General features: G+C 46.7%; 1 protein-coding gene across 6 annotated transcripts in view; it reads right to left on the bottom strand.

Annotated features, from left to right (window-relative positions):
- The window catches only part of LOC124004764 (triple functional domain protein-like), a 139,931-nt gene that overhangs the window by 53,162 nt on the left and 67,637 nt on the right, over window positions 1-19,132 (bottom strand). For all 6 annotated transcript variants that reach the window (XM_046313532.1, XM_046313534.1, XM_046313537.1 and 3 more), the window contains 9 exons: window positions 17,832-17,963; window positions 17,386-17,616; window positions 15,787-15,909; window positions 15,433-15,624; window positions 12,401-12,570; window positions 11,276-11,450; window positions 3,914-4,109; window positions 2,728-2,894; window positions 1,548-1,667 (listed from right to left, as the gene is read on the bottom strand). In XM_046313532.1, the coding sequence (XP_046169488.1) occupies window positions 1,548-1,667; window positions 2,728-2,894; window positions 3,914-4,109; window positions 11,276-11,450; window positions 12,401-12,570; window positions 15,433-15,624; window positions 15,787-15,909; window positions 17,386-17,616; window positions 17,832-17,963 (1,506 nt within the window). The remainder of the gene's footprint in view (window positions 1-1,547; window positions 1,668-2,727; window positions 2,895-3,913; window positions 4,110-11,275; window positions 11,451-12,400; window positions 12,571-15,432; window positions 15,625-15,786; window positions 15,910-17,385; window positions 17,617-17,831; window positions 17,964-19,132) is intronic.

The following is a 19,132-nucleotide window of genomic DNA, read 5'->3' as shown; positions in this document are numbered from 1 at the left end:
TTTGGGTTTTTACTGAGGTGTGGAGGAGGAAGGTAGAAGGAAGGAAAAGAGGAGTGGGGGAGGTTTGGGTTTTTACTGAGGTGTGGAGGAGGAAGGTAGAAGGAAGGAAAAGAGGAGTGGGGGAGGTTTGGGTTTTTACTGAGGTGTGGAGGAGGAAGGTAGAAGGAAGGAAAGAGGAGTGGGGGAGGTTTGGGTTTTTACTGAGGTGTGGAGGAGGAAGGTGGAAGGAAGGAAAAGAGGAGTGGGGGAGGTTTGGGTTTTTACTGAGGTGTGGAGGAGGAAGGTAGAAGGAAGGAAAAGAGGAGTGGGGGAGGTTTGGGTTTTTACTGAGGTGTGGAGGAGGAAGGTAGGTTTGGGACAGTGGAAGACAGAGAAGGAAAAGAGGAGTGGGGGGGAGGTTTGGGTTTTTACTGAGGTGTGGAGGAGGAAGGTAGAAGGAAGGAAAAGAGGAGTGGGGGAGGTTTGGGTTTTTACTGAGGTGTGGAGGAGGAAGGTAGAAGGAAGAAAGGAAGGAGGTTTGGGTTTTACTGAGGTGTGGAGGAGGAAGGTAGAAGGAAGGAAAAGGGAGGTTTGGGTTTTTACTGAGGTGTGGAGGAGGAAGGTAGAAGGAAGGAAAAGAGGAGTGGGGGAGGTTTGGGTTTTTACTGAGGTGTGGAGGAGGAAGGTAGAAGGAAGGAAAAGAGGAGTGGGGGAGGTTTGGGTTTTTACTGAGGTGTGGAGGAGGAAGGTAGAAGGAAGGAAAAGAGGAGTGGGGGAGGTTTGGGTTTTTACTGAGGTGTGGAGGAGGAAGGTAGAAGGAAGGAAAAGAGGAGTGGGGGAGGTTTGGGTTTTTACTGAGGTGTGGAGGAGGAAGGTAGAAGGAAGGAAAAGAGGAGTGGGGGAGGTTTGGGTTTTTACTGAGGTGTGGAGGAGGAAGGTAGAAGGAAGGAAAAGAGGAGTGGGGGAGGTTTGGGTTTTTACTGAGGTGTGGAGGAGGAAGGTAGAAGGAAGGAAAAGAGGAGTGGGGGAGGTTTGGGTTTTTACTGAGGTGTGGAGGAGGAAGGTAGAAGGAAGGAAAAGAGGAGTGGGGGAGGTTTGGGTTTTTACTGAGGTGTGGAGGAGGAAGGTAGAAGGAAGGAAAAGAGGAGTGGGGGAGGTTTGGGTTTTTACTGAGGTGTGGAGGAGGAAGGTAGAAGGAAGGAAAAGAGGAGTGGGGGAGGTTTGGGTTTTTACTGAGGTGTGGAGGAGGAAGGTAGAAGGAAGGAAAAGAGGAAGAGGAGAATGAGACAGAAGGAGGAGAGGAGAGGAGTACGAGGGGGATGGAGATGAGGAAAATAATACGAATTTGCTGGGTGTTTATATTTGTCCTATTTCACACATGTGTGTATTAATATGCATGTGTGAAACGGAAGTGTGTTTTTTACATATCCCACTCACCCTGAGACGTCCTCGGAAAGTGGGGTCACGGGTAGGGTCACGGAGAGGAGGAAATGAGGAGGAGGAAGAGAAGGAGTGGAGAGGGATGGAGAAAAAGAGGAATACATGAGAGAGATGGAACAGAGAGTTACCTCTATGGCATGTTGGAATTGCTCGTGTTCCTTCTGTAGCTGTTCTGCCTCCTGTAGAGAGCTGGCTGTGATCAGACCTGCATTCAGCATGGACTCTCCATTACGGATCCAACCCAGCACCTGAAACACACACACACACACACACACACACACACACACACACACACACACACACACACACACACACACACACACACACACACACACACACACACACACACACACACACACACACACACACACACACACACACACACACACACACACAAGGAGAGAAACAGTAATGGGTCAGACTAAGATAAACAGTCACACACACAGCACCTACATTAACCGCAGACAGGTTGATAATGGACGTGGTAATAAAGACTCATCATCACAGATAAGCACAACCTCCAGTATACAGGCCTAACCCATCATGTTGTCACCCCCCTGACACACACACACAAGGGTATACACCAAGCGTCAGGCAAGGTCAAGTCAGCTGTGACACGTCAACCACGACCCTTTCGTCTCCCCACCTCTCCCCCTCCCACCCTCCTCTTTGTCCACACAGGGACGGCCTGCCAGAGGCCCCAGGGAGGATTCCACACCGTCTCCTCCTCCGGGCTCCGCTCTGAGTCAGCACTGCTCACCTGCTGTGTATCTGACACATGCTCTGTGCTATCACTGCTGCCAAACTCCTAGCTCACCATAGCGGCTGTGTGAGGGAAGAGGCTAAACGCTGCTCAGTGAGTAACAGACAGACATAACTACTGCTGCTGTATTCTTCCTGGCCTGCTCTCCCAGCTTATAGCCACAAAAACACACATAGGCCTCTCTTCCCTTCCAGGACACGGGTAATCTCTCGCTCTACAACGATGACCGAATGAGGAAAATGAAATAAATGAATAAACAGAATAAGATTAATAGATGATGCTCCTGCTGGCCTAGTTTCTCTTTAACTCATTCTCGGGCTGTTGGTCATCTCTAAAGGACTGCTCTACTTTCCCAGCACACATTGCAGTGTTTCAGTCTTAGGAGAGAGTGAGAAAGAGAGAGAGAGAGAGAGAGAGAGGGAGAGAGAGAGAGAGAGAGAGAGAGAGAGAGAGAGAGAGAAAGAGAGAGAGAACAAAAGTAGGAGAGAGAGAGAACCCACAAGTAGAAGAGGGAGACAGAGTGAGAGAGAATGAAGTGTGTTTACCTGTTTGACCTCGGCCTGAAGGTGGCGTAGCTGGACACACTGTTCCAGGTGCCTCCTGTGCTGCTCGGCCGCCACGTCCAGCTCCTGCTGTTTCTCATGGAGGAACTCCAGCAGGTCCTGAACACGTGTAGCCATGTCCACATCCCTGTCACACAGCAACTCCACACCTGGAGGGAGAGAGGGGGGTGGGACAGAGAGGGCGACAGAGAGAAATAGAGCGAGAGATAAACAGAGAGGGAGACAGAGAGAAGGAGAGCGAGAAGGAAGGAGAGGGAGAAGGAAGGAGAGGGGGAGAGCTCATCAGCTACTGTAGCAAATCCTGAAAACAACACAAAGAACAAGAGCCATTATGCAACCCAAGACTAACAAAAATATTAAAAGAGAGAAGCAAGGTCTCTCTCTCTCTCTCCTCATAGAAAACAATCAGTCTCGACTACATGTAATAGATTAACAGTTAGGTAAGCATACAGACATACATCAGTAGCTCCGTATGGCCAGACAGTCAGACACACAGGAACGAATCTGACATTAACATTATATTACTTACATTTCACTCCTGTGTTCCAGACCTGCATTGGGCTGCTGGAGTACAGAGCATGTCTGTCATGGAAGCACTGTGTCTGTCTGTCTCTTTGGTGTCCAGGAGAGAACTGCTCTGGGATGCATTCCGATTATGCAAAATCTCCTCTGTGTATGTCGTCATTGACGTGTGTGTGTGTGTGTGTGTGTGTGTGTGTGTGTGTGTGTGTGTGTGTGTGTGTGTGTGTGTGTGTGTGTGTGTGTGTGTGTGTGTGTGTGTGTGTGTGTGTGTGTGTGTGTGTGTGTGTGTGTGTGTGTGTGTGCCAATGCAGCCTGTCGTCCTGCAGCACTGCCTAGTGGTTTTACTCAGCGACATGAGTTCATAGGATTACAGGGAAATCTGCTCATCTGGCCTTGGCCTGCTGCCGCTACTGTGCTGAGCTCTCCAGTGCCCGACAGCTGGGTTAAAAGGCCCTCCCCATTCCTCCCCTCTCCCTATCTCCTCACCCACAACGCTGAGCTGACCCGGCCTGGCTTACAGCTCATCTGCCCTGGCAGCAGCAGCAGCAGCGCTTTGGCCCATCCGATGTGTCGGTGTGTGTGAGTGTACGGCAGAAAAGGTGCATGTGTGTGTGCATCCGTCCGTGTGTGTTTCTCCACTACTCACCGCTGGCCTGGACCTCTGTAACGTACTGCAGCAGCTCCTGTCCCTGGTGGAGGACGTCGAAGGTCAGGTTGTTCATGGTCAGGGCCTTGTCAGCGTGGTGCTGGAGCCTCTGCTCTGCCAACGTCAGGTCCTCTGTATCAAACTCACACATCTGCTGGGACAGCTCCTCATTCCACGACTCCAGGTCTGAGATGATCTGGGAGTGTGTGAGGGAAGGACAAGGGCTAACACTTCATTTGGATAGTCCTCGATAGAGGATCCATAGATACTCAAACTGTCAACTGCAGCCACAAACTATCAACCGCATTAGGTATTTGTTGGTATTTGTTGTGGTATTGTTAGATATTACTCGTTAGATATTGCTGCACTGTCAGAACTAGAAGCACAAGCATTTCACTACACTCACAATAACATCTGCTAACCATGTGTATGAGACCAATAACATTTGATTTGATTTGAACAACAAACTATCTACTGCAATGGAAGGGTAGAAATAGACATAGAAACACAATGATCACAGGGATCACTGTGAGTTAGTTTGAAATAAAGGTCACTGCTAGTGACATAACACGTACAGGACAAACATATGTACAAACACACACAAATGATCATTCCAACCCACTAGGTGGAATATGACCTGAGAGGGGTGGAAACTAAATCGGCGTCAGAATGAAAGGATTTATAATGATATCAAAACACCAGCCAAACTGATCTTAGAGACAGTAGCTAAGTGTTTACTTTTCCCTAGAATGATACACTTCTCCCTTGGTTATAGAGGGACTACCCAGACTAGCTGGCATTACTGTAGGCAACACTGTAGACGGTCTGCCTGTGATGTTAGCACTTGTTAAAGGACCCACCCACGCACACTTGCTGAAGGAGGGTGAATCATGACGCCCATCCACTCTGGCACGGTGATGGGTACTCTGTCAGTCTTTTCTCTGTGATGCCAGCTTGGGCTGGGCCTGACTGGGCTTACCTCACCTAATCCACAGCACTGCTTCACTGTTGCCCTCCATATTCATTGGAATTAAGTAAAAATCAATCAATCAATCAATGTAGTGACCAAGGACCAAGAGGGTGGATGCCGGGTGGTGATTATTTTTGTTGCCAAACCTATCCGAAATATCATGGCTACTCACAATGACTAGCTTACCATTTCAATTTGTCTTTATATAATACAAATCCATTGTCTGTTTTACAGAATTGCTTTCCTGATGATTCAGAGAGAGACAGGCTGGCACTCGTCTCCATTCCACACATGGATCACAATCCCATTCAGCTGCTGCTCAGCCACATACTGAAGAGCTAAATGTAAAGAATGTGTCCGAGGGAAGTTCAAGGCGTCCAGAGTGATGGTCGTCGAGGGGAAACTATGGAAAAGTAATACGGGTCATGAACTAAAGCGATGGCTGACTATCCAGCTGATGTAGTAAAAAATAAATGACTGGGATGAAATTGAGAGGCTCATACAGCTGCCTGCATCCATTCACATGAGCAGTGATGTCAATTCTCAAGGCATCTGACAATGAAGTGAAAAGGAGTCAGAAAAGGAATGGGAGAATGAGATGGTTCTGAGTCAGGAACGGGAGAATGAGAGGGTTCTGAGTCAGGAACGGGAGAATGAGAGGGTTCTGAGTCAGGAACGGGAGAATGAGAGGGTTCTGAGTCAGGAACGGGAGAATGAGAGGGTTCTGAGTCAGGAACGGGAGAATGAGAGGGTTCTGAGTCAGGAACGGGAGAATGAGAGGGTTCTGAGTCAGGAACGGGAGAATGAGAGGGTTCTGAGTCAGGAACGGGAGAATGAGATGGATCTGAGTCAGGAATGGGAGAATGAGAGGGTTCTGAGTCAGGAACGGGAGAATGAGAGGGTTCTGAGTCAGGAATGGGAGAATGAGATGGATCTGAGTCAGGAACGGGAGAATGAGATGGTTCTGAGTCAGGAACGGGAGAATGAGAGGGTTCTGAGTCAGGAATGGGACAATGAGAGGGTTCCGAGGCAGGAACGGGAGAATGAAATGGTTCTGAGTCAGGAACGGGAGAATGAGAGGGTTCTGAGTCAGGAACGGGAGAATGAGAGGGTTCCGAGGCAGGAACGGGAGAATGAGAGGGTTCCGAGGCAGGAACGGGAGAATGAGAGGGTTCCAAGTCAGGAACGGGAGAATGAGAGGGTTCCAAGTCATGAACGGGAGAATGAGAGGGTTCCAAGTCAGGAACGGGAGAATGAGAGGGTTCCAAGTCAGGAACGGGAGAATGAGAGGGTTCCAAGTCAGGAACGGGAGAATGAGAGGGTTCCAAGTCAGGAACGGGAGAATGAGAGGGTTCCAAGTCAGGAACGGGAGAATGAGAGGGTTCCAGGAACTTGCACAAGGCAAACAGCCAACAAAGGTCTGATGAAACCCCAGTAAAACACTGCTTTAAGATTTGAGAAAGAAGTCTAACAAAAGGTCATGTCAGCATTGTATTGTACAGGTAATCGTTGCTCTGTGGACACAAAGTATTCAGCAAGCATATAAACTAACAACCATATAAACACATGTACATACAACATCAAATGACATCTATGCTTCCAACATTATTTCTCCTCAATTCTGCTCAAAAACTAGTGATGGGGGAATTCGATACAGTTATATATCGGTTTATTATTTTTGACAATATATTGTATCGTGTCGTTTTGACAATATTATTTTTGTGCTAGTTGGCTGTACCTGCACCAAATCTCCAGTATTTTCCTTCATACCTTGTTCTCCATCTTCTTTTTAAATTGGAGGCCAATTTGTTTTCAGCTCCTTTATTTCCATAACTGATCAAAACGTGTTTTCTCATGTCTCTCTCTTGTCCTTCTGCAGAAGACATATGGTGAGAAATATGTTTGGAATATCAAATCGCAAAAAAAACCAGTAGCGAATCGCAATACATATAAAATCGTGAGAATCGCAATACATATCGTATCAGCACCCAAGTATCGTGATAATAAGTGATAATATTGTATCTTGAGTTCCCTAGCAATTCATAGCCCTATCAAAAACCCTTCTCAAAATATTACGATCCAGTCTAGAGTGCTACAACTCCAAAAATCCCAAACTCACTAATCGCTCTTGAAAATGTCTTGCTGACTGTTCTGTAGGAGTCATATTCACTTAACTCATAAGCACATAACAGAAGGCTGAATGACAGGGAGGCAAAGATCCCAGGCATAAATATCACAAGCCTTTAGTCCTTCTAACATCTTTTCTTCACCTGCCACTCTCCTCTTCTCTAACGTTCCCTCCTTCCCAGGCGCCAAGAGCCACTTACCGGGCCGGGCTGCTCTCACAAAGAAGAGTAGAAACCCCTCTCTGGGTCTAAGTACACACACCATCTTTCCCTCCTCCTGGCTCATGGAGAGGAGACTGGCTCCGTGAGGACAGGAATCCTGCTCTGGGACTGACTGGGACACTGCGTGCCATGTCTCTGACTCACTTCAAACCTGAACCTGAACCAGCATGTTGCTGCCGAACCCCTCATTGGGAGCCAAGAAGGAACAGTGTCCCGGGGGTGTGAAGAGGAGGAGTAGAGGGAAAACAACCTCTTCCTCCCTCTCTCCTGTGTCTTATTGACTGACTGACTGACATACCGCTCCGTCCCTCCCACAGATCACAGCTAATGTGAAGGCTTTACTGTGCTGCACCTCTGAGGTGAAAATACTGTACCAGTCTGGCTGTGGTCTCTTACCACAGAGACATGTGAGACATCTTTATGATAAAATGAATAGAATGTGCCGAAAACGAAAAACATCCTCCTCCTCTGTCCAATGACCCTGTTATTGCAACACAACACCAACAATTCAGGTATGTGTGTGTGTGTGTGTGTGTGTGTGTGTGTGTGTGTGTGTGTGTGTGTGTGTGTGTGTGTGTGTGTGTGTGTGTGTGTGTGTGTGTGTGTGTGTGTGTGTGTGTGTGTGTGTGTGTGTGTGTGTGTGTGTGTGTGTGTGTGTGTGTGTGTGTGTGTGTGTGTGTGTGTGTGTGTGTGTGTGGGGAAACAAGGCACGCACATACCTGAAGTGTTGGTGTTGTGTTGAAATAACAGGGTCATTGGATAGAGGAGGAGGACGTTTCGTTTTCGGCACAGTAAGTAGACTACAGTGCAGTTTAACATTACAACACATGACATTGCATTCATATTCCTATTCATTTTATCATAAAGATGTCTCACATGTCTCTCCCAAGTGGAAACCTACAGTCAGTGAATGAATTATCGAGCCGCGCTTGGCACACACTGCCCCTTGCCTGTCTGCACATGCAGCCCATCTCACACTGAGGTGTTATGTCACAATAGTAGTGCAGCAGTCACACTAGTCACACACACACACACGCACAGACACACACACACACACACACACACACACACACACACACACACACACACGCACAGACACACAAGCACAGACACACACACAGACACACACAGCCTTAAATGAGTCATTACCTCGGTACAATAACTTTCCAGAAAGGGGAATGATTACTTCATGAATATCAGTGGTCCAGGCGTTATAATGTCAAAGGCTGATGTAGCTAATGCTTAATTTATTGATTTATTATTTTATTTTATTTAACCTTTATTTAACCAGGAAAAGCCCATTGAGACCCAGTCTCTTTCTCAAGGGAGACCTGGCCAAGAAGGCAGCAACAATCAATACATTACAGAATAAAAACATACACAATACAATACAACAACATGATCCAGCCTAAGAGAAGCATTTACACTCTTCTGTCACAAAGTCTACCATCAATATTTTAAATCCATTCAGTGACTATTCCATGCGTCTATTGCACAAGAAGAAAAGGCAGTCTTGCCTAATACTGTGAAAGTCCTGGGGACTTTAAGTTGCAACCACCTAGCAGACCGGGTATGGTCACTGCTGGTGGTGTTGGAGACTACAGAGGTAAAGAGGGAGTTGACCCAAAAGGGCTTTGTAGATGAACACATACAAATGTATCTTTCTGCGCATACAAAGTGAGGTCCAACCCACCATTTGGTACAATGTGCAATGGTGGGGGAGTGACTTGGCATTTGTAATAAAGCGCAAGGATGCATGATAAACAGAGTCCAGTCTCTGTAAGACGGAGGAGGCTGCATGATAAACAGAGTCCAGTCTCTGTAATGTGGAGGAGGTTGCATGATAAACAGAGTCCGGTCTCTGTAATGTGGAGGAGGTTGCATGATAAACAGAGTCTGGTCTCTGTAATGTGGAGGAGGTTGCATGATAAACAGAGTCTGGTCTCTGTAATGTGGAGGAGGCTGCATGATAAACAGAGTCCAGTCTCTGTAATGTGGAGGAGGTTGCATGATAAACAGAGTCCAGTCTCTGTAATGTGGAGGAGGTTGCATGATAAACAGAGTCCGGTCTCTGTAATGTGGAGGAGGTTGCATGATAAACAGAGTCTGGTCTCTGTAAGACGAAGGAGGTTGCATGATAAACAGAGTCCGGTCTCTGTAATGTGGAGGAGGTTGCATGATAAACAGAGTCCGGTCTCTGTAATGTGGAGGAGGTTGCATGATAAACAGAGTCTGGTCTCTGTAAGACGAAGGAGGTTGCATGATAAACAGAGTCCGGTCTCTGTAAGACGGAGGAGGTTGCATGATAAACAGAGTCTGGTCTCTGTCATGTGGAGGAGGTTGCATGATAAACAGAGTCCGGTCTCTGTAATGTGGAGGAGGTTGCATGATAAACAGTCCGGTCTCTGTAAGACGGAGGAGGTTGCATGATAAACAGAGTCCGGTCTCTGTAAGACGGAGGAGGTTGCATGATAAACAGAGTCCGGTCTCTGTAAGACGGAGGAGGTTGCATGATAAACAGAGTCCGGTCTCTGTCATGTGGAGGAGGTTGCATGATAAACAGAGTCCGGTCTCTGTAATGTGGAGGAGGCTGCATGATAAACAGAGTCCGGTCTCTGTAATGTGGAGGAGGTTGCATGATAAACAGAGTCCAGTCTCTGTAAGACGGAAGAGGTTGCATGATAAACAGAGTCCAGTCCCCCTTTAAGAGCACACTCTTAAAGGGGGTGCTCCTAATCTCAGTTTGTTACCTGTATAAAAGACACCTGTCCACAGAAGCAATCAATCAATCAGATTCCAAACTCTCCACCGTGGCCAAGACCAAAGAGCTCTCCAAGGATGTCACAAGGTGACAACAGTTGGGGCGATTATTCGCAAATGGAAGAAACACAAAAGAACTGTCAATCTCCCTCGGCCTGGGGCTCCATGCAAGATCTCACCTGCGTGGAGCTGCAATGATCATGAGAATGGTGAGGAATCAGCCCAGAACTTCACGGGAGGATCTTGTCAATGATCTCAAGGCAGCTGGGACCATAGTCACCAAAGAAAACAATTGGTAACACACTACGCCGTGAAGGACTGAAATCCTGCAGCGTCCGCAAGGTCCCCCGGCTCAAGAAAGCACATATACATTCTCGTCTGAAGTTTGCCAATGAACATCTGAATGATTCAGAGGACAACTGGGTGAAAGTGTTGTCAGATGAGACCAAAATGGAACTCTTTGGCATCAACGCAACTCACCGTGTTTGGAGGAGGAGGAATGCAGCCTATGACCCCAAGAATACCATCCCCACCATCAAACATGGAGGTGGAAACATTATGCTTTGGGGGTGTTTTTCTGCTAAGGGGACAGGACAACTTCACCGCATCAAAGGGACGATGGACGGGGCCATGTCCTGTCAAATCTTGGGTGAGAACCTCCTTCCCTCAGCCAGGGCATTGAAAATGGGTTGTGGATGGGTATTCCAGCATGACAATGACCCAAAACACACGGCCAAGGCAACTAAGGGGTGGCTCAAGAAGAAGCACATTAAGGTCCTGGAGTGGCCTAGCCAGTCTCCAGACCTTAATCTCATAGAAAATCTGTGGAGGGAGCTGAATGTTCGAGTTGCCAAACGTCAGCCTCGAAACCTTAATGACTTGGAGAAGATCTGCAAAGAGGAGTGGGACAAAATCCCTCCTGAGATGTGTGCAAACCTGGTGGTCAACTACAAGAAACGTCTGACTTCTGTGATTGCCAACAAGGGTTTTTCCACCAAGTACTAAGTCATGTTTTGCAGAGGGGTCAAAAACGTATTTCCCTCATTAAAATGCAAATCAATTTATAACATTTTTGACATGCGTTTCTCTGGATGTTTTTGTTGTTATTCTGTCTCTCACTGTTCAAATTATTGACTGATCATTTCTTTGTCAGTGGGCAAACGTACAAAATCAGCAGGGGATCAAATACTTTTTTCCCTCACTGTACGGGCAATAGAGGACATGATAGATTGGTTGATTGAGAGATTGATCGATCTGAACTTTATGGACATGGGGGCCACTTACGTCGATTGCGTCCCTCTCGAAGATGCGTAGCTGCAGGAAGAGTTCCAGTTTGATCTTCCTCTCCTGAAACAGGTCTTCCATCTGAGCCTGGGCCTCGTCCAGCTGCTGTAGGACACTCTGGATGTGGGCCATGGAGCTGTTGTGGGGAGTCTTGTTACTGGAGATAGCAGAGTCCCTGTGTGGAGGCCGGAGTCAGAGGTTAGACAGGTCAACAAACACATTAAATAACCTCTGGATGTGGGCCATGGAGCTGTTGTGGGGAGTCTTGTTACTGGAGATAGCAGAGTCCCTGTGTGGAGGCCAGAGTCAGAGGTTAGACAGGTCAACAAACACATTAAATACACTCTGGATGTGGGCCATGGAGCTGTTGTGGGGAGTCTTGTTACTGGAGATAGCAGAGTCCCTGTGTGGAGGCCGGAGTCAGAGGTTAGACAGGTCAACAAACACATTAAATACACTCTGGATGTGGGCCATGGAGCTGTTGTGGGGAGTCTTGTTACTGGAGATAGCAGAGTCCCTGTGTGGAGGCCAGAGTCAGAGGTTAGACAGGTCAACAAACACATTAAATACACTCTGGAAGTGGGCCATGGAGCTGTTGTGGGGAGTCTTGTTACTGGAGATAGCAGAGTCCCTGTGTGGAGGCCAGAGTCAGAGGTTAGACAGGTCAACAAACACATTGAATACACTCTTTTCAATGTCATGAATTACAGGTAACACTGTAGGTGGTGGAACAGCTAGCAGAGTTTAATTATGTGTTAGATGGCATGACCTTAGAAGCTTCAAATGCACCTCTGTTGCCTCGTAACGGCAGGGTAAATACAGCCTACGGGGACAGTGATACTGCTCTAAAACGCTGAACAGTTCTAAATAACCACAAAACTACCTTTATTACTTGGTAAATTAGCTCAGATCTACAAAAGTAGAGGGGGTAGCATATTTCTATGGCGAGTTGGGCCTAGAAGGGATTGGTTTAGGATGGAGGATGAGTGCGCTGAGTGTGCTTCTATACCTGCATTGCTTGCTGTTTGGGGGTTTAGGCTGGGTTTCTGTACAGCACTTTGAGATATCAGCTGATGTACGAAGGGCTATATAAATACATTTGATTTGATTTGCGCTGTGAGCTACCTGAGCTGCTGGATGAGGTCCTCTCCCTCCTTGATGACGTTGACAGTGGCCTGCAGGGTGGTCTGTTGCTGCTGGCCGAAGCGTTTGATCAGGTCTTGCACCGCCTCCACAGACTCAGCATACACATCGTCCAGCAGCTCCTTCTGCAGCTCCTCCAACCACGTCCACAGCTGCATGGGCACACAGTGACAGACAGCACAGGCGGCCAATCAGAAATACAGTAAGAGGTCTGCCGGCCAATCACACGAGACCAACTTGTTACGCTACAAACACACTAGAAAGGTAAAGGAGCTGACTGCTATCACACAGAGAGTCAGGTAAAGAAGGACAAAGCAGAGGAGAGAGGGAGAGAAAGAGGAGTGAAGGAGGGAGCTGCATTGAGTCATTGTGGCAGGATTAACCATCTGGTTATATTGGCAGGGTGGGCCAAACTAAAGCACTTGCACCAGCAGGTAGGACCCTCCCTGCCCAACTACTACCCACTGCTTTTTTTCTATGCATCCCAAATGGCACCCTATTCCCTATATAGTGCATTACTTTTGACCAGCTCCCGTAGGGCCCTTTTCAAAATTCAAAGTGTGCTATGTAGGGAATAGGATGCCATTTGAGACCCAAAATGTGTTTTGTTCCAGTTCATACAGCTCTATTTTTCCATATTAACACACAAAGACAGGCAAACACAACACAGGCTAAAAACAGAGGAGGAAAGTTGGAACTGGGCCTAATCCAACCACCTCTATACAACAGATGGGTATTATTACACCATATGGACACATACAAGAAATGATGAATTCATATGAATATCAGGCCACCACCAACCACTGTGTGAGTCATGCACTGTAAAGATGATATCAATGTCAACACGCAGAGTAAAGTACAGCGCACTGGCACAGAACCTTTACAGAAAGGTTAATGCTGTTCATTAATGCCTAAACGAATGACATTGATTGAAACAACACAGACTGCAGGTTAACGTTCTCATAAAAGCATCATGTTGTTTTAGGAGACTACAGTGAAGCACCACCTCTATAGGTAAAACTGCCACCTCTCTCTCAGCCACAACATTGAACAATGGTAAGAAACACTCATTCCAAAGGTCTGCCTTCTTACAAGGGAAACCTTTCAAACACAACACACGTAATGTTCACCACAAATAAAGGCATGACAAATTACAGCTTTGAATAGAAGGTATTTCAGAAACAGAACAGCTTCTTACATTGTGGCAATAGCTAGAGGCTCTACTAGTGGAAGAGAGTAGAGGGGGAGGGAGGCACTGTGTTTAGGCTGTCGGAGATGTGTGTTACGCTCAGGAAAGTACGCCTATGTGTCAGTGTCACTTTGGGCAGCCCATCCACTGTCACAGCACACACACACACATCATTGTGATGATGATGACAGAGAAGTCGGTGTTTGGAGGATATATTCGGCAGGGGTGTTGTTAGAGTGCTGGCAAACCATGCCAATATATCCTCCAAACACCGGCTTTGGGGGCATTATCACTTTTATATTACGGGTTACCAACATATTCAAATAATGATTTACATATTTTAATTAAAAATGTTATTTTGATGAATTTATTCATACTATTTCATCCTTCCACGAGATATCGTCCCGACACAAATCTGGGGTTGCAACCCAAACTGGCTGGTCGTTTGTTCTATCAATTCGGATGGCAGAGACGCGACCCAGTCATTAAGTCTTTTTGTTCTGTATCCATGGACGCCACCCAGTTGTTTGTCCTAAACGTTCCATTGCCATACTGGCTGAAAACATTCTTATCCCTTGCTTGCTAGCTTGCCAATAACGGCTCATTTATAGTCACATCAAACAGTGCAGCCAGAATGACAACAAAGTAGCTGGATTTGCATTTGTTTAAGCTGTTTTCTAGTGACATGTATTTGGAGACGTCCATAACAATGAGCTAATGATGCACAGTTTCACCTGGCATAGAAAATGTGCTCTCTCGTCAGGACACTGTTGTTCTGAGGAGCTAGCCAACAGCACAACTAACACAATCACTTCAAACTGAAGCTAGGAAAACTGCAAACTAGCTGCACTTCATTTCGTTTGACCTGGTTTCTATTGATATTTCTTTGTATACATCCATAAAATGTATGCTGATTCTTGATTTCGACTGGCTGAAAAAGCTGCCTGCCTGTCTGTCTCATCCTGACTCTCAACTCCCTACCCATTCATTACTATGTGAGAGCTGGAGATCGAATTTGAATATTGAAACAATGTTGCAAATGTTGGAGAGGAAAACAGAAAGATTTATACAAATCTCCTCTGTTGAAAACAAAATGCTTGTCTAAAAGAAATGTGAGATAATGTCTAGATGCTTTTTATAAATTGCTCGGCTGGGCTGATGAGACAGTGGATTGCGCATGGAACAGAGTAAATGTGCATTTTAACGTCATAGATTTAGCCGGTGCTAATTTATGGAATAGTCACAGGCTGGAATGCGGTTTTAACCAATCAGCATTCAGGATTAGACCCAGCCGTTGTATAAATACAACATAATGCACGCACACACACACACACACTCACACTTCTACTCTTCAGTGTGTGGGTGGTGTGTTATGTGGCAGTACTGATGTAATAAATTCTTCATGCCACTAAACTCCTGTATCAAACCTCTTATTACCTTGGCTGGCTGTCATCTCTTTCACAACACTAACTGAGCTGGGGAGAGGGGGAGGTTGAACTCCTTTAAAGGTTGAACTTAAACTTTCCTCAGGGTGAGCAGTGGAGAACCCTCTCACAGCCCTACCATGAGAACATCTACACCAGATGGCATTACCACCTCTAGAGGGGTATCAATATTACAACAGCTAGCTGGCAGGTCTCTATACACACAACTTTCTTTAATAGTTAAAAGGGTTTAAAGTAATTTCACACTCAGATTCATGCAATTTAGTAGACTCTGACTCGAGACATACTGTATATAAAATACAACAATAACTTTCATTAGTACTGTTTTTCAACAGGTACAGATCTACTGTAGAAGCCTATAAGGGGACCCAGGCTCGTACCTCTTTGACGTGAGTATGGAAGGCCACAGACATGTCCAGGAGGACCTTACGTTGCTCCACGCGACGTACAAAGTCCTGGATGCGGTCCTCTAGCTGGTGGGCTGCCTGGTAGATCTCCTCTGGATCACATTCTCCTGTCTGGGCCAGCTGCTCTGCTGCCTCCAGCAGCTTGTCAGCGTTAGTATAGGTGTTCTGGACAGGGGGACATTAGAAGAGACATTATGCGGACTGACACATTACAGGTAATTATATGAACATATCGGCTAATAACATATAAATGAACAAGTTCACAAAATATAATACTATTTTTCTGTGTGTGTGTGTGTGTGTGTGTGTGTGTGTGTCCCAGCTCACCTGGGCCACCTCCTCAAAGTCCTCGTGTCTCTTCTGTAGGGCCCGAGCTCTGTGTAGGGACTTCCCCACTCCGGTATGCTTACTGAGGAAGGCTTCACCATGGTTCTCTATCCAGTCCAGCACCTACACACACACACACACACACACACAGGGGCGAGAGAGTGAGAGACTGAAATACACCGGTACAGAGAGGGTTTGCCAGAGCCGTGTCTAATAAGGCTGTTATTAGGACCCTAGAGAGATGTAGCACATGCTCGATGACAACATCTCTGTACTGTGATGGGCCTTTGGATAGTCGCTACATGGAATCAGATATGTTGAGCGTTTGATTGAGCCTGCCGGGCTAGATTGGAATCAATTAAATAGGCTAATCCCAAAAGTACAAACCCAGCACTCTATGCAGGCTCAATTAAATGCTTGAAGCATTTGCAAGAAAACAGATACTAGTTGAACCCAGGTGTAGTGACTACTAGCCTATGAACAGGGATGTTATTGATATGTACTGTATAAGCTGATATGATGTGCTGCGCCACAAGGGGGAGCTTTGGGACTTAACAAACTGTGTCTGGGACAGCTCTATAGACGGCCCTGTTCTGTCTAAGGCTACTGCCATAACATAATGCCTTCCCAGTTCAGACCCACCCTCTACCCTCTGCTCTGCATCACTGTGCCAAGTCTGGGCCTGCGTCTCAAACGGTCCCCCAGTCGTGCACTATATACGGAATAGGGTGTCATTTGGGACACAACCTGGCACTTTTAATAAGGAAACATGGATGAAGAAATCCATAATCCACTACAGACCAACGTGTCAGCCTTTCTATGGACTGTGATAATATATCTCAGTTAATAACGGCCTTATTATTTATTGAACAGATGGGTGGCCAGTTGCCTCATCTCACTATTATTGCTGAATAGAAGAATAAACAGGATTTTGATTGGGGTTTTTCAAGGTCTCTCCTCTTAGAGCGCATCATTCCATGGGACATATGGAACACGCAACACATTACATGGCAGTACATTGGATTACCGTGGCAACTAGTACGTATCAGGAGAGAGAGAAACAGAGAGAGAGGGAGAGAGAGATACAGAGAGAGAGATACAGAGAATAACGAGCATGTCCACAGGGCACAGAGAAGTAGAAACCAGCTCAGTCCTAATCACAAGGGTCTGTCAGCAACTCACACAGATAAGTTTTCACTCAGAAACCCCAGGAGCGACTGAAAATGCTTTGAAGAAAGTGGAGAAAGCTAAATGTACTCTGCAAAATTACAACACGGTTCTCTTTGGTATTGAATATGCATGAAAATCAGGTTTTAGATTAATAAAACACTGTACAATAAGTATAGTGATCTCTGACAATGATGGTAAAGTATCTGTGTATTATGTATTATGTGTGTTTGTTTGTGTGTTTGAGTGTATGTTTGTGTCACTGTGTGTGTGTGTGTGTGTGTGTGTGTGTGTGTGTGTGTGTGTGTGTGTGTGTGTGTGTGTGTGTGTGTGTGTGTGTGTGTGTGTGTGTGTGTGTGTGTGTGTGTGTGTGTGTGTGTGTGTGTGTGTGTGTGTGTGTGTGTGTGCCTGCGTCTTCCTAAGCGTGTGTACCTGCTGGACGTCCTGTTGGAAGACACAGAGCTGCAGGCGCTGGTGCAGCCGGACCTTGCGGTGTTGCCAGATGTTTTCCAGTTGTCTCTGGTGGTGTAGCACCTCGTGGATGATGTCCAGTACGTGGTGCACCGCCTTGGAGTAGTTGGCCGAGGCCGTCAGCGAATCAGCACTACCCGGGGTCAGGGGCCGCTGCAGCTTGTCCAATAGGGACTTCCCGTCTTGGCTCACCTGGGAGAGGAAAGGAGAAGATTGGAGAGATCCCAGGTGAGGTGTGGAAAAGGTTGACAATGAACTTTGAAAACACAAATGAATCTGAATTATGCAGGATTACTTTAGTGCATGTTGCAGATGCTATTTATTTTACTTTAAAACACGACGACACAAAAAGTGCTAATCACTTACTAATCCCCCAGAATGTGTAGTGACTGCAGGCCCCATAGTACCTCAGAGTAGGCAGTGGTGATGTGCTCATAGAGTCCTGTGTGATGGTGGATGGTGTCCTCCAAGTCCTGTAGCTCAGAGGGCAGGTCTCCTTCTCCACACGCCTTACACCACGGCTCCACATTACCCATGTACTGGAGGAGACACACACACACAGGATCACACATTATAATGATAATCAGAAGGGGGTGTGTGCATGGTGGTGTGTGGTACAGAAATTAAAGTGATCAAAACCAATAGCAGGTTAAAGGTATATTATGCTAATTCTAAATGGCACATTAGTTCCACTACTTGAACACTTTTCTATTTTAGAAGGGTTAAATAACGTCATGACTACCAAAATGTACCCCAGAATTTGTATGTGCAATCATCCAACCACGGTGACTAGTGCACACAAAAACACTCTTGTTCTGAAATACTCAAACGTGTACATATCAAAAACAGGCAATGAAAAAGACTTATACTTGTCCTCGTGTCTGTCTCTGTCTCTCTAACCCTCCCTCTCTTGTCTCCGTCTGCCTCCCTCTGTCACCGTCTGTCTGCCTCCCTCTCTGTCTCCGTCTGTCTGCCTCCCTCTCTGTCTCTATCTGTCTGCCTCCCTCTCTGTCTCCGTCTGTCTGCCTCCCTCTCTGTCTCCGTCTGCCTCCCTCTGTCTCCGTCTGTCTGCCTCCCTCTCTGTCTCCGTCTGCCTCCCTCTGTCTCCGTCTGTCTGCCTCCCTCTCTGTCTCCGTCTGTCTGCCTCACTCTCTGTCTCAGTCTGCCTCCCTCTGTCTCCGTCTGTCTGCCTCCCTCTCTGTCTCCGTCTGTCTGCCTCCCTCTCTGTCTCCGTCTGTCTGCCTCCCTCTCTGTCTCCGTCTGCCTCCCTCTGTCTCCGTCTGTCTGCCTCCCTCTCTGTCTCCGTCTGTCTGCCTCACTCTCTGTCTCTATCTGTCTGCCTCCCTTTCTGTCTGTTTAGTAAATCAGTCAATTACACATTCATGGCAGGGGATGAAAGCAACACATTGCCTTGCAGGCAGCCCTCGCTAACATTATTATTAGCTCTGCATTATCCCAGCAGCGTACTACAATGCCATTAAGAGATAGGAACTATTTTCATCTGTTCCTGTGGGAGCTGGCCAGAGAGAGGAGGAGAGGAAAGTAGAACAGAAAGTAGAGGCACTTCAGGAGAATACTGATACAAAAGAAGTGATTATTCTAGAAATGGAGGGATCAAGAGAGCGGAGATAAAAGACAAAGGCATCATCTCATTTCATTTTTTCAGTGCGTCTCTCTCTCTCTCTTTGTGTTTCTCCTCAATCATCCC

The sequence above is a fragment of the Oncorhynchus gorbuscha genome, linkage group LG19, assembly GCF_021184085.1.
Source record: "Oncorhynchus gorbuscha isolate QuinsamMale2020 ecotype Even-year linkage group LG19, OgorEven_v1.0, whole genome shotgun sequence".
Classification (NCBI taxonomy): Eukaryota; Metazoa; Chordata; class Actinopteri; order Salmoniformes; family Salmonidae; genus Oncorhynchus; species Oncorhynchus gorbuscha.
This window is presented reverse-complemented; position numbering and strand designations above follow the sequence as displayed.